The 13,831-nt window shown below is 59.3% G+C and overlaps 1 protein-coding gene across 5 annotated transcripts in view; it reads right to left on the bottom strand.

Annotated features, from left to right (window-relative positions):
• The window catches only part of GTF2IRD1 (GTF2I repeat domain containing 1), a 67,497-nt gene that overhangs the window by 44,737 nt on the left and 8,929 nt on the right, over positions 1 to 13,831 (bottom strand). For 2 of the 5 annotated variants that reach the window (XM_054847817.1, XM_054847813.1), the window contains exon 1: positions 6,658 to 6,690. The exons of 1 other annotated variant lie outside the window; for it this stretch is intronic. In XM_054847817.1, coding sequence (XP_054703792.1) covers positions 6,658 to 6,675 — 18 coding nt within the window. In that variant the 5' untranslated portion in view covers positions 6,676 to 6,690. Of the gene's footprint in view, positions 1 to 1,897; positions 1,917 to 6,657; positions 6,691 to 11,926; positions 12,032 to 13,831 lie in introns of those variants that run through there. 2 more of the 5 variants (XM_054847815.1, XM_054847816.1) reach the window with 2 other exon arrangements.

Raw genomic sequence — 13,831 nt, forward strand, 5'->3', positions numbered from 1 at the left:
GCAGATGAGAAGCGCTCCCGTGCCCGAGCTCCGCGGGCAGCAGAGAGCAGGGGGTGATGCGCACGTCCCCGTGAGGACACTGTGCCCCCCTCCCTACACCTGGGCAAGGGGAGAGCCCAGCACCCAAAGGTGTCCCTGAAACGGGCCAAAGCCGCAGGGTGCTCTGCCTGCACCCCGAGGGACAGAGGCAGCTCGTGGCGAGGGGCTCTGTCATCCAATAATCCACCTCGCCGCGCCTGGGGGACCGTGCCGGCGGGGGCAGGACCGGGTGACATGTTGGGACCCTGCGGCCAAGAAGGGGCTCAGCCCCGGGAACTCCATCCCACACTGCAAAACGGGGAAAAAAGGGGGGAAAATGCCAGGGCCCGGCCACACGTGCAGCGACTGCGCCAGGTCTCCACACCCCGATGCGCGCGTCTCGCCGTGACCCGTGGCGATGCCGATGCTGCGGGGGAAACTGAGGCAGGGGCTCGCCCTGCATAAATCACCCCGCTTCAATGCCGGGGCACCCACACCCCGTACAGCATCACCCCCCCAGCACCCAGCTGGGCCCCTCCCAGCTATCGCCCCTCCATCCGCAGGGCAGCGTCGCACCGCCCGGCTTTAATCCTGCAAGCAAAGGGTGGCAAATTAGCCGGCAATGCTCGGGAGCCACTCGAACCGGCTCGTAAATCATGCGCTCGCAGCCGCAAGCGGATAAAAGAGGCTGGAGAATTTCTAACAAGGCGAGACGGGCAGGAGCCGGGGAATACGAATGAAGCTGCCTGCGCGTAACTCGATTTGCGGCTCAGCCGATAACCGCCGCCACTCGGCCCTGCTGAAAACAAGGGTTAAAAGCCAACAGCAAAAACCCAAATTCACCTTCCTGCCCCGGTTCGCACCCATGTCCAAGCAGCAGGAATTTGTACGCAAAGCGGGGCCGCACTGCCCCACGCCACCGGGGAAATGGTGGATTTTGGCCCAAAATAACAAGTCTCCCCGTGCTGCGTCTCTGCAGGTGCCCGAGCATGCGCAGGGCAGGGGGCTGACGAACCCCCCCTGAGACCCTGCAAAACCTCGCTGTTACGTGGGCACGCAACAAGCTAACGAGGGTGGAGACAATTCCCCGTTAAACAATAACGACTGAATTTCAGAAATTGCTCTTGGCAAGACCCCCGGGCCGGCCGGTGAGAGCAGGCGCGCGGCGCTGAGGCCTCACCGGTGCTTTTGGACGGCAGAGCCGTAGCCGTGCCAGCGCTTCTGCCGTGCCACGCTGACAGCACCCAGCCAAATCCTCTTACACCCAGCTGATGCTTCTTAATGAAGCTGACGGACGACTCTTCTCCCCCAGGATGATCTTGGGGGGCAACCCCCCCCCCCCCCCCAAACTGGGTGTCAGCTTGGAAAATAAAGCAGGAAATTGAAGGCACGGTCCTGCAGGCTGGGAACTACTGCCCTCCGGCACAGCCCCCCGGGCGTCCCCGCGCTGGGGACAGGGCTCTGCCTGGCACCTCCAGCTGCACCACCACGCAGGGCTGCAGCAACGCCAGGCAACGGTACGCCTTGCTCCGGCCCTGCCGTTTGCGTGTGCACGGGTGGACGGACAGTCGGACGGACGAGGGACCGTTTCACGTGCAAGCTCCTGAGCAGCTCCTTGCGTGCAGCCCTCCTGGTGCGGGGAACTCAGCTTTCCTTCTTTTAATCGATGCTGGGTTAATAGGAGCTGCCCTGTGCAGCTGGCAGGGAGCAGCGAGGTGACGGCAGTGCCCGTGCCGGCCCTGAGCCGCTCTCCCGGCCGCAGGACACCGGGCAGCCCCGACGCTGCGCTGGGGACCAGCCATCGCCTGGGGGCTGCCATCAGGAGAGGACTCGGTCCAGGGAGCATCACTCGCTTCTCAACCCACCCCCAAGCACTCACTTGGAAAAAAGCCTTATTTTGATGCTCGTTCCGATTTCTGAGTGCCCTAATTATTATTAAATATGACTACTACGACATGGATGTTCTCGTTGCCTTCCAGCAGCGTTCTGAAGAGCTTGTCCCTGCCTCGGTGGCACTGGTCACAGCCCCTCGGACAGCTCAAGCTGCACCGACCTGCTCCGCCACGGCCTCCCACGGGAAACGGCGCTGATGGGGAAGAGACGCTCCTCCCTCGGCTGCAGAAAGCAAAGCCATGAGCTGGATCCGGCCCCAGACGGCGAGCAAAGGGAAAGCCCAGGATAACGTCAGTGGGAAGCGGGGCAGCGTCCCCGCACCCCCTCTCTACCCACTCCCTGCTCTGCAGGAGACCAGGACAAAACTAATCCCTTTCACCTGGCTGATGGTGTAATAAGGAAGAGCGAGAATCACTCAACACCACCACCACCACAATAATAAAAATATAACCCAAGTAATACAACGGGACTTTAAGGGATGGGGGGACACAATATTCCTGTAAAGCTCTTAATCATTTACGGTCACGAAGAGCAGTGACAGTGGATTTAGAAAAGAAGGGAATAAAAGGGGAGGAAAAAAACTTCACGGCAAGCACTAGGCTTATTCAAATCAAATTAAGACGTACGGCTTGAAGTTGTTTGTCTAATCAAAGGGAAAGTAATCTTTAGGAAAACTGGGGTAAACCATTCTTATAGCAGTTAGAGCAGGGAGCCAGGCGGGTAGGATGGGTGCAGAACGTCCTGCTACCCCTTCCCGGGGCTCCGCGCACCCGTCCTGCTGAAATCCCACCCCGGGCACCCACCAAGGGGTTGATTTCCCCCTCCCGGCCCGCAGCGGGGGCTCAGCTCCGGCCCCAGCCCCGTCCCACCTCTGCATGCCCAGTCCTGTCCCCAGGGGTGCAGGGTGACTCAGGGACTGTCCCGCCGCTGTCACGGGGCCAAAGCAAACATTGACATGTTGGGTTTATTTTTTTAATATTAAAAAAAATATTAATTTTTTTTTCATGATTTAATTTTATTATTATTTAATTATTTCTCCCACCCGAATGAGTCTTGCAGGGACGGGACAAAGAGCACTGGGACGGGGTGCTGTGCCACAGCCGGCACGGGCCACGGGCAGGCAGCCCGCATGGGCCGTCGCCTGCTTGGCTCTTACGACACCTCCTTCCTCGCCTCCCTTCATAATCCTGGGAAAGATTAGAAATTTGGCCCCAGGGGAGTTTCACTTGTGAATCACCTGGGCTGCAGCAAAGGAAAAGCCAGGCACACGGGGAGGCTCCCGAACCCCTGCAGGAACGGCAGCGGTGTCGTCCCCCCCCCGACCCTGCATCCCCTCTCCACCCCCCCCCCCCCGAGCGCTGCCGCGGGGCAGCATCTCTCCCCAAAATAAACATCCTCCAGTCCTGAGCGCTGCGTCACCATTTCCAAAGTGTTCAGAGCAAACAAAACAGTAAAAAAATAAAATAAAACAACAAAATGACGACAACCCCCCAAAGGAAATTTCCAAGCAGAAAACTGCGTTATTATATCCCTTAAATTATAAACAGGTTCAATTAGGAGACCGAGGGGAGTTTACGCGAGCCAGCGGCTCGCACGGCGCAGCCCCGGCATCGCCTGCCGGGCTGGGGCTCGGCTCACGGCAAAGACGGGTGCTGTAAGCTCTCGGCGTTGACTTTAGTCCTCTCTCCTTCTTGCTCATCTTTTCAAGCCTTACAGCAACTTCCAGCCCCGTGCCACAACCAGAAGCAGCAGTATCTTATTTATTGAGCTGGGCTGGTGTTTCGGCACTGCCATGGCGGAGCTTGAAGAAGGGCCTCCGCTGCCATCCTCCCCACCGCTTTCACCTCGCTGCGTACGCAAGCCTCACTTAGCACAAACCCCAGACCCCGGTTTCCCACAGGGAACCACGGACTCGCCCGGGACCCACGAAACTGGGCTGAACTTCTCACCAGCTCTCCCTGTGCCCGTCGCTCCTTCAGGCCGCCCTTGCCATTGGTACAAAGGCAATATCCCCTTTTTTTGGGCATTACCCAGGCCAAACCCAGGGCAGAGCGGGAGACGCGTGTTTAGTGGGAGCGTGAGATGGGAACAGCCAAATCCCCAGGCGGGACCGAGGACATCCTGCATCTGCTGCTTCTGTTGCTTCCTACCTGGTTCTACACTGAATTGAGTGATTTATTTCATTTTTTCCTGCAGCTCCGCTGTACTTTACAAACGTAACCCCGGTGATTTTCACCGCACGAAGCGTCTCCTATAACGAGGACACCAAACCACTCAAAACCATTACAGGGCAAAGCATCCGACGGCCGGCGCCCCGACCCAAACCCACCAGCGTTAGGTGGGTGCAACATCTTCCAGCTCAGCCCTTAAACCACCGACTCCATCCAAGGGCGACATTCCGGGGGACGCCGAGGTCTGACTGCAGCGAGGGAGAAGCGAAACAGGGAGCAGCACGGAGAGCCCCAAACAGACGCTACCAGCGCTCCCCCCTTGCCCTGCGGACATCGCAGCGTCACCACGGAAATCCCCCCGTGCGCCTGGCCGGGATGTTTATAAAGCCTCCGGCCGCGTGGGCTGAATCCCAGTTCAGGGAGCCAAACAGGAATTTAAATTAATGAGAGCTTTGACCGTTCAGCGTGTTGGGGGGGGGGGGGGGAGAAAGGAAGAAGAAAGAAAAGAAGAAGAAAAAAGGACCATCGTGCCAGTCCTGCCTGCAGCTCCACACAAGAGTGGCTGGAAATTATCCGCTTATTCATTTTTCCAGGAAAATTCTGCCTGTTGCTTCGGCAGTGCCGGTGAGACCACGGGAAGCCCAAGTGAGCCAGCCCCAATTCAAGCAAATTTTTTTCTTTCTAAAAAAATCAATATCTATTGAATATAGATATTAAAATATTCCATGATACATACATATATACACACATATATTAGTGGTAGGTCTTGAGATGGACGTCCAGGCCATTTCCCCTCCTGGGGAGAGGAGAGCGCTGCACTACAGCAGGGGAAGGCACTGCTGGCTGGGGGGGGAACGACACTACCAGGCACCAAAAGGACTTTTGAAGGTGGCATTTGGGCTTCTTGGCCACCTGAAACGCTCGATAAGCCATGGGACATCGGGTGCCACATTTGGCCACCTCCATCCCCCCGGGACAAAGGGAGCAGGACCGGCACCCCCAGCCCATCCGGCGGGAGGGGGATGCGACACCGTGTCCCAGCACGTGGATGTAACGATGACCCGCACGTAACGATGAGACGACAGTGATTTTACTTGTAATTGCCTTTTACTCCAGGAGGGCATATTTAAAGGGGATTTTTAAAAATTACACTGGTCCTGGAGGACATTTAAGCAATTAGCCCCGGCTATCATTAAACACGCTTTAAAATCCATCAGGAGCCGTCCTGATAGGAGTCAGAGGGACAAATTACATCCTTTGCTAGTGCCGGGACAGCCTCCTCCCTCCAAGCGAGGGGACTGTCCCCTGCGTCCCTGCCGGGGACACCATTTTGGGGCAGGCCCCACACTAAGGGTTAGCTCAGCAGCATGCCGGCGAGGAAGGGGCGCCGGCTCGGGAGGTATCTCTCTGCCCCACCGCATCTCGGGGACTCTCGAGGTCCTTTTCTCAGCAGGCGCCCGTTAGCAGCGATGCGCCCGGCGAGCTGGAGTCGCTTGAGCAAAAAGCACATGGAAACCACATAAACCGCAGCGGGGCGAAAGCCAGGGGTAGGGACCGGGCTTGAATTTCAACTTGTGGTTTGTTTCTAATCACTTAAGCAAACACCGGTATCAGCAGAGCCGGCGCAGGCGACCAAAGTCATCTCGGGTGCGGGAGCACCGTGGCACGGCCCGGCGCTTGCTGGATAACCGGCCCCGGGGTTTTTGCCGCAGCGGTGGAGATTTCTGCTCCGCGCGGGCGACTCACTCGTGGCACGGTGACTTTAACCCGCCCGTGCCGCCCAGCTAAACCCTAATCCCTTACGCCTAATTCAGTGCCGGCCTCCGGCCCCTGCAGCCACATCCTCGCCATCCTGAGCACCCGGCGTGGGGCGAAGCCACCCAACTCTTTGTTGCCTCACTAACGACGCTTCGATCGGTGAGCTGTGCGGTCAGCACCGATGCCAGGGGTGCAGCGGATAACTGTGACCCGCGGCATTTGCAAAATGCCCAGAAATACCCTCAAATGTCTAAACACCCCCAAGCCCCCACATTCCTAATCCCTGCCCCACGCCGCTGCGGGTGCCCCTGTGGCACTGCCCTCCCAGAGCAGGCGGGGGGCTCTGGTTTGTGGGGTACCCCAGGTGCCACCCTGCCGATGCACCCGCTGCGAACAAGCGCCCACCGAGGCCACGTCTGCATCCCCCAAAGGTGGGTGCCGGTGCACCCCCAGCCCCATAACCTGGTCTGACTGCTGCCCCATAACCGCTGCCACATCCCACCTACACAAACATCCTTTTTTTTTTTGCTACTTTTCAAGCCAATACCTTTTTCAAAAGTCTGAAAGCAGCAGAGCTGGGGGGCAAACAGCCCCCAGCACAGTCTGGGGTACCCGACTGCTTGTGCCCGCATCCTCGCCGTGCCGACAGCCCTCACCCCGCTGGGTCTGCCGGCTCCCCGAACCTTGTACCCCCCACCCCCCTCTCCTTCCAGCTGGGTAGTACCGGGCAGAACAAGCTCCCACCGCCGGACACCTCCTCCCCTGTTTTCTTTTACCGAAAAACCCAGGGCACCTGCTGGAAAAGCTCCTCACGTACACGCCGGCACCACAACATCCACCGGCATCGCCGCCTCAGCTCTGCTTTCCCGGATAATCCGGCGCCTGCCGTGGTTTAGTCCCGCTTATAAAAGAAGCAAAGAGCAAACCGGGGGCTCCCGCGGCGGGACGTATCCGCAGCAGGAATTCAGCTTCCCCCCCTCAACCAGGGCGTTGCATTCTGCTGCCGCCTTGATTTTCTTAAGCCTGGCCTAGGCGCGCACACAAATATAATATAGTAAAATTGTAGTAGGCTTCCGTCTAGTGCGAAGAGAGACGGATCAGGATCAAGTGCCCTTCAGAAGCTGAGTCTCATCTCCCCCAGGATAAACACTTTCATGTCACGGCGGCTGCTGGGGGGGATCGCTCTGCCCGGGGAGCTCCAGCAGCGCAGCTTTCAGCTCTAGACAAGTTTCCACGCCGCAATCTCACGGCAGGCAGGCGCAGAAGCTCTCGCTTCGAGCAACTGCCTCTCCGTTTATTAAAGAAATAAAAAAAAAGCGGGGGGGCGGGGGGAAGATGTAAGTGTTAATCGGAGCGTTCCCACCATTGCAGGGGAGGGATGCTGTGAGCACCGTGCACGAGCCACGGCTGAGCTGGATCCGGCCCCGGCAGCCCCGCACGGGTGGTTGGGGGCAGCGAGGCTGGGGATGGGCTTCATGGTGCCCGATGGGTGAGCGAAGGCACCCAGCCATGGGGACATGGGTGCTCGCATGGCTCCCAGGGTTGAGCCTCCCTCCCTGGGGGGACGTCCAGCCCCAAAACTCAGCCCGCGACGGGGAGCTCAGCACCCTTTCCTGCACAGCCCGGACAAAACCCGGTGCTTTGCGGTTCCTAGAAGGAGAGGCAGGCAGCGAGGGCACGGATCCGGCATCCCATGCGCCAGGGCTCGGGTTGCACTTCCCAGAAGCGGGTGGCCAGGGGAAGCCAAAATTAGCAGGCGACTAATTCTGCCCCTCGGTACATCCCCTGCCCTTGCGCCGCGGTGACTGCTGGTTATCGCAAGAAGATGCCGGCAATCCCTTGCCCAGAGGAAAAAAAATGAACTGAAACGAGCCCAGAAGCCACAGGACGACCAGCAAGGCAGGTCCTGGGGGTGCGCTCACCTCGGTCCCCAGCCCCGCATCCCCTCGCACCCCTCTATCGACACCCAGCTCCAACTCTGCACACCCAAACGGGCGCTGGGGCGGGGGGAAGGAAGGGAGATACGGTTTCCAGCCTCTGGTTCGGCGGCGCGTAAGCTAACGCTGGGGTTATTTAAAGCCCGAGTTTTAGCAGCGTTCAGCTACTGGTTGCGTGATCAGGATAAAAAATCGCAATCCTAATTCCTGGCCCCCCGGTGCCTATGGCAACTGGTATCTGTCTCCTTGGAAACTAATCTCGTGGTATTTGAACAATGTACCAAGGGCCTTTAATCTCCCAAACACTGTAAATCTTTATTCTAGCCGGCTCTCCTCCTACCCCAAGAGCCAACATAAAAAGCCTGTTGTTTTCCGTGCAGTCACCGAGAGCGTAACTCAAATTTTATATTACACAGGCACATGCTTTTTTGCTCCCCCTCCGGCCCCGTGCTTTCCCCCCCCTTCTAAATTAAAGAGAAATGCCACGTGGACGATGCCCGCAGGTGAACGGATTGCCCACAGGTGACAGTTTGCTTTCCAGCTGTCACCCCAGTTTGCGTGCCCACCTTGCGTCCCTCTAACTGGGCGCTGCTCCAGTCAATAATAATAATAATAATAGTAATTCTGAATTATCTAGCAAAAAGTCCCCAAACTGCCAATATCCAAAGACACAGACCCCAGAGTGGGGGCAATGAGTTTGCAAGGGCTCAGCAGAGGAGGATCCACCCCGGTCCTCACTGCGGGAGCGGATGCTGGCAGACACCTCGTCTTGCTCCTCAACGCTGAACCCCAGAGCTTTTTTCTTTTGCAAAGCCGCTGTTGATGGCACCGATCCCCCCAGCTCCCAGGCAGGACTGGGGTGGCCCCGTCCCCCCATCGCTGACCCCAGCCCATGGCCACCACTGCTCGTCACCTGCGTTCTCTTCTTCCCAGGTAATTACCTCTGCGTAAGGAGGTCTCTGATAGAGAGCTGCTGCCTAATCTCATTATGTTTTAATTTTATCTCCAATATTTCTCTCTGGTTACTGGTGTCTCAGTATCGAGTATTCCCTGTGTTACAGGATGGGCTGTTTGCTAATCCCAGGCCTGACTCTCCGCCACATAAATAAGCTCAGTAAAAAAATCAAATGGCTTTCTAAGGGGATGAGAGGAGGCTGGGAGATGGGAGCATCCCGCGCCCCGAGCTCCCCCCTCCTGCCTGCTCCCTTCTTTTTATGGGTTGAATCGGAAAGGCGAGAGCAGGTCTCGGGTCGCCCCGGCGCTTGCCCTCTGCTCCGGCCCTGTGGCGGGGAGCACGCGTGCCGAGAGCGGGTGCCGGCTGCGCCTTGTCACCGGCAGCCTCGATGCCTGCCTGGAATCAGGCATCCGGCACAGGCAGGTGACTCACCGCCAGCAGCGGAGGGGTCTTCGGTGAAGCCAAGCATGCCCCCACCCCGGTGTGACCCTTCAAGGGGGCCAGGCAGCGCGGCAGTGCCGCTGCGGAGGGGGGATGCTGCCGGCAGCTGCCTGCCCCAGCCAGCCGGGATCCCCATTTCCTTCCCGGGCAGCCTCTGGCCGTGGCACCAGCCCCGAAACCTGCTGTTTCGCATGCAAACCCCGCCATTACTGTGGCGCTATCAGGGCTCGGCATCACCGCCGGCTGCCAGACACAAACAGCCGCGGGTGCCACGCGGCCCCCACCCACCCCAGGCAGCCATCACCCTCCGTGGTGAGCTGACACGCCGGGAGCTGCCGGGTCCGGCTGAGGGCGGCTCTGGCTTCCCCGCACCCCGGCATCACGACCGCGGCTGCAACGCCAAACCCTGCCGTGCCGCTCCCGTGCCGTGGGAGCAGCAGCTCCGCAGCCGGAGGGGTCCCCAGTGGGTGACAGAGCCACGCACCTCCAGCCGAGGTGTCCGCACCGGCGTGGCCGTCCCTGCAGCTCTGGTGGGGAGATTCACCAGTGTCTAACATCGTTGGGTGCGCACCCCAGAACTTCCCCCCGCCGTATTCACAGGGGCTCGGCTTTTCTTGACGCCATGGCCTAAGCACCGCAAGCCCTGCCGCGCTGGGTGGCAGGCAGCCAGCAGGCAAGGGACGGGCAGATGGACAGACGGGGCAGACCCACGCCCAGGGACGGTGATTACCGCTTGCGGGTCCCAAAGTGCCGATTCCCTGGCAACGCCTCCGCTCCTCGGGGCCGAGGAGAGCCGCCCACGTGCATCGCTGCCTTCACGCGGGAAGGGCAACACAGCGTCCTGGGGGGGGGTGTCTCTGGTGGTGCTGGGGTCCCGCCTCGCCCCCCCCAGCGGGATTTGGGATGCGGTGGGGTGGGGAGGGCGGCAGGCATGGGGCGGAGGCGGCGGGAGCAGCTCTGATAGCCGGCGATTTGAGCCGTGACTCAAAGGCGGCCTGGGCCGGCGTCGGGGCTGGCCCCCGGGAGCGCTGTGAGGGCTGCCCCGGGCTGGCCAGGATCCGGCCCGAAAATACAGCCGGGGCCTGTCCCGCATGCTTCTGCTCCGAGTCACCGCAGGACAAGGTGACCTGGCCGCTGCCACCCCCTCCCTCCCGGACGCGCCAGCACTCGGGCTCCCACACGGTGCCCTGGGCCAGCATTTCCCTTCCCCTGACGCCATGACCCCCCCCGAAGCACAGGACCCCCTTCTTTCCCAGGGTAAATCTGGCCCCAGACCAGCCCCGGTCCCTAAAAGCTCGGGGGGACACGCTGGCCCCCTCCCCAGCCTCGCCGGCAGGCCGGTTCAACTCACCCATCCCGCAGCCGACCAGCCCTGCCCTCGTCTCGCTCACCCCATTTCAGGGTGGTTTAGCAAGGCAAATCGGTCGGCAGAGGCGTCCCCCAACACCAGCGAGAAGGGGCCCCCCCAAAAAATCACCGAGCCCGAGTCCCCGCGGTGCCGGCACCGCCGTGACCACGACACAGCACACGGGCACGGCGGAGCCTCGGGTCTTGCAGAAACACATGTTCCCCCCTGCTAAATTCCAGCTTAATTCTCATTTCCATTGTGTTATGAAACACATTATCTGTTGAAACTAAGTCAACAGTTGTTTGCATTTACGTGTAAACACAGCGAATATTAGGAACGGGGCCAGCATTATATTTGCATACGAAATGCTGCCTGCACTGCCCTCTCTCCCTGGCTCTTCTCCATCCCTGCAGTTAAAGACACGGGATGCAGGGAGATGGTGAAATCCAAGACCAGAGCAGCCCGAGAAGCAAAAAAAACCTTGTTTTTTCCCCTATTTTTATTTTTGTGCAGCGGGAGAAAACACATCCCTTTAAACCCACATAACGCACCGACACGCACACCCCTTCATCTTGGGCCCAAACCGACACCGCTTCAAATTCCCAATGATACGCATATCTTATCGGGCCTGCTTTGCATAGCGCATAAATATTTATTTGCTTTTAATCCTGCAAAGCAAACCTGCCTCGTGGCACATTTCCCTTAATCGGCAGCTCCGGCACCCAACGCAGCACCAAGAGAAGCGGCGTCCCAAATTCGGAGCCTGCTTTAGGTGTGAGGGCAGGGAAATAAGCACCCAACCTCTGGCACCCGCCGCCTCCAAGGGTGCCCGGGGTGGGTTTGGGGGGTGCTGAGGCGGCTGTAAGGCACCCCGGTTCCTCGCCACCGGGGAAAGCGAGAGCCTGGCTCAGGCACCCCATAAATAACAGAAAATAAACCCGTGTGCATTGTGGTTTGGGTGTGGGAGGTGGCTCGATGCTGATTTAGCTCCGGGATGGCGATGCTTGCAGGAGAAGTGATACCGGGGGTAGGGATCAGCCCCTCAAAAGATGAGATTTTTGGGGCTGCGCAAAGGAGAGCACCTTGCCACGGGGAAGGCGGAGGGCACACAGCTTGCTTTTTGGGCTCACAGCTTATCTTTCGCACATGTGCCCGTCGGGTTGAAAACTGGAAACCCTCTGATGCCTTCATCCATGAGACGGGCAACCAGCAGCTGCACTGCCGGGGCCCGGCTCAGGCTCTCCGTCACCCCAATTCAGGATGCCACCGAGCACAGCCCTGTACCCCAAACCCCGCCGAGACCCACGCAGCCTCATACACCATGAAACTTGTAGAAAGCGATTAAAAAAAAAAAGAGAGCATTTTCCAATACCAAGCCACCCCAACACCAAAAGCCCCTAATTACCTCTTGCTTCAGCCAGAAGGATGGGAAGCAACGTGCTCGCCCGCACCCATCCCCGCTCCGTCGCAGTCAAAGCGTTCAGATCGGGACCCACGGAGCCTGAGATTGTGAATTAATTTCTTAATCCGTTCCCTTCAAACGGGCGGCAAGCAAACAGGCAATGGGTGCCCGCTGCCCGGCAGCGAGGGTGCCGAGCCCTGGCGAGCCGGCGAGCTCTCGGCACGGCTCTTCGTGTTGCACGCAGCCGCAGAGGGGGTAAACACGGAGCTACGTTATAATGGGCGAGTAAATATTTAAATAGGTGGGTTTATTTCGGCTGCTCTGCCGCCATGCCTCGTCCTCTGCAAAGCTGCGGACCCGGGCAGAGCCCGAAAACCTGATCAGAAGCCAAATGCTGTTTTTCCTGAAGATGGGAGGAAGCACCTTCACCTCTCCCCGAGGCCGGTGATCTGGGACAGGGAGAAGAAGGGGCCCGGCTGCCCTCTGAGAGATCTCTCCAGTATCTTCAGGGAGGACTCTACAGCCCGAAACCGCGACCCCCTCAGCACCTCCAAGGAGAGGTAGCGCTCCACCCCCACAAACGCCTCCCCCCGCTGCCCATGGTGTCGCTGCCGGGGACACGAAGCCCTCGGAAGAGGCGGCCCGGCTCTCCCCAGCATCCTTCCAGCTGCTCAGAATACCAAGGGCAGCACAGAGAGACTCGAGCAGAAAGCAAAATCAATACCGAGAAGGAAGGTTCTGGGCTTCAACGCCTTTCGTACATCGCTGGTGAAAAGCGGGTTAGGGAAGGAGGGGGGGAAGGACAGACAGACCCTCGGCCCACCCACAGCACACGGGCTTACGAGGAACGGCGTTCGCTCTCAGGGTTTCCGTAGGCAGCACTGATGATGGTGGGGAGCACACCGGGGGGCGCAGACCCAGCCCGGCACCCCCCCGAGCCTGATCCGACCACAAGCGAAGAGTTACGGGGAGGAGGAAGAGGAGAGGGACCCCGGCACCGCGTCCTGGCTCCCACCCACACGACGCCGGCCTGCACCCCTGCTGCTGCCGTTTTGCTTTCGGGGGGTGCGGAGCTGCAGGGAGGGGGCACACGGGGACAGCCGGCGCCGGGAGGAGAGCCACCCTCCCACCGCTCTCCTTGTCCGCGGCCCCGACGGGACCCACTTCCCTCACACCTCCGAAGGAGCGGCTCCGGCTGCCGACGGGCATCAGCTCCCTCCCCAGCGGGGACGGCAACCGGGGGGAGCCGGGCCCACGCAAAGCCCACCCGCCGGTCCGGGTGCGGATGAGACCCCTCTAACACGGGAGGGCCGTCACCCCGGAGCATCCTCAGCGGCGGCTACCCACAGCAGAGACAACCGCCCCATTATTTTTAATTTTCTTTTTAATTATCGAGTTTAAAATAATAAAGGATGCCTACGTGCTCCGGCGCATCGACGGCAACCCAGCACAAGCCCAGCTGTTAAAAATAGCCCTTTCCAGGAGCGCGGCTGCCAGTCACCCACAGGCACCCTTGGCCCCGTGGGACGCACACTCCCCACTCCATCCATCGGCATCACCGCGCCGGGTCCACGGCACACCAGAAGGTCAGTGAGCGTGGAAATATGCATCTTACATGCACAGGGGGAAAAAAAAAAAAATCAACCAGAAGCCAAAAAAAATATTCAACGATGCTTATGCCGCTAGGGGAGAAAGAAATAAATCAGGAGGAAGAAAATTTATTGGCGATGAAGCCACAACCCAAGCAGGCTGCTTTCAGAGAGCATTTAAAGATGAGGGGATTTGTGTGCTACATGGTGCGGAGGGGAGGCAAGCATCGCTCTCGCCGGCAGCTAAAGTAGAGGAAACTTTTGCATCGCTGCTGCGGCGGCGCCGATGCCGGCTTTTATCGTGGAGAGCCTCGCGTGC

Source organism: Grus americana, chromosome 19 (genome assembly GCF_028858705.1).
Source record: "Grus americana isolate bGruAme1 chromosome 19, bGruAme1.mat, whole genome shotgun sequence".
NCBI lineage: Eukaryota > Metazoa > Chordata > Aves > Gruiformes > Gruidae > Grus > Grus americana.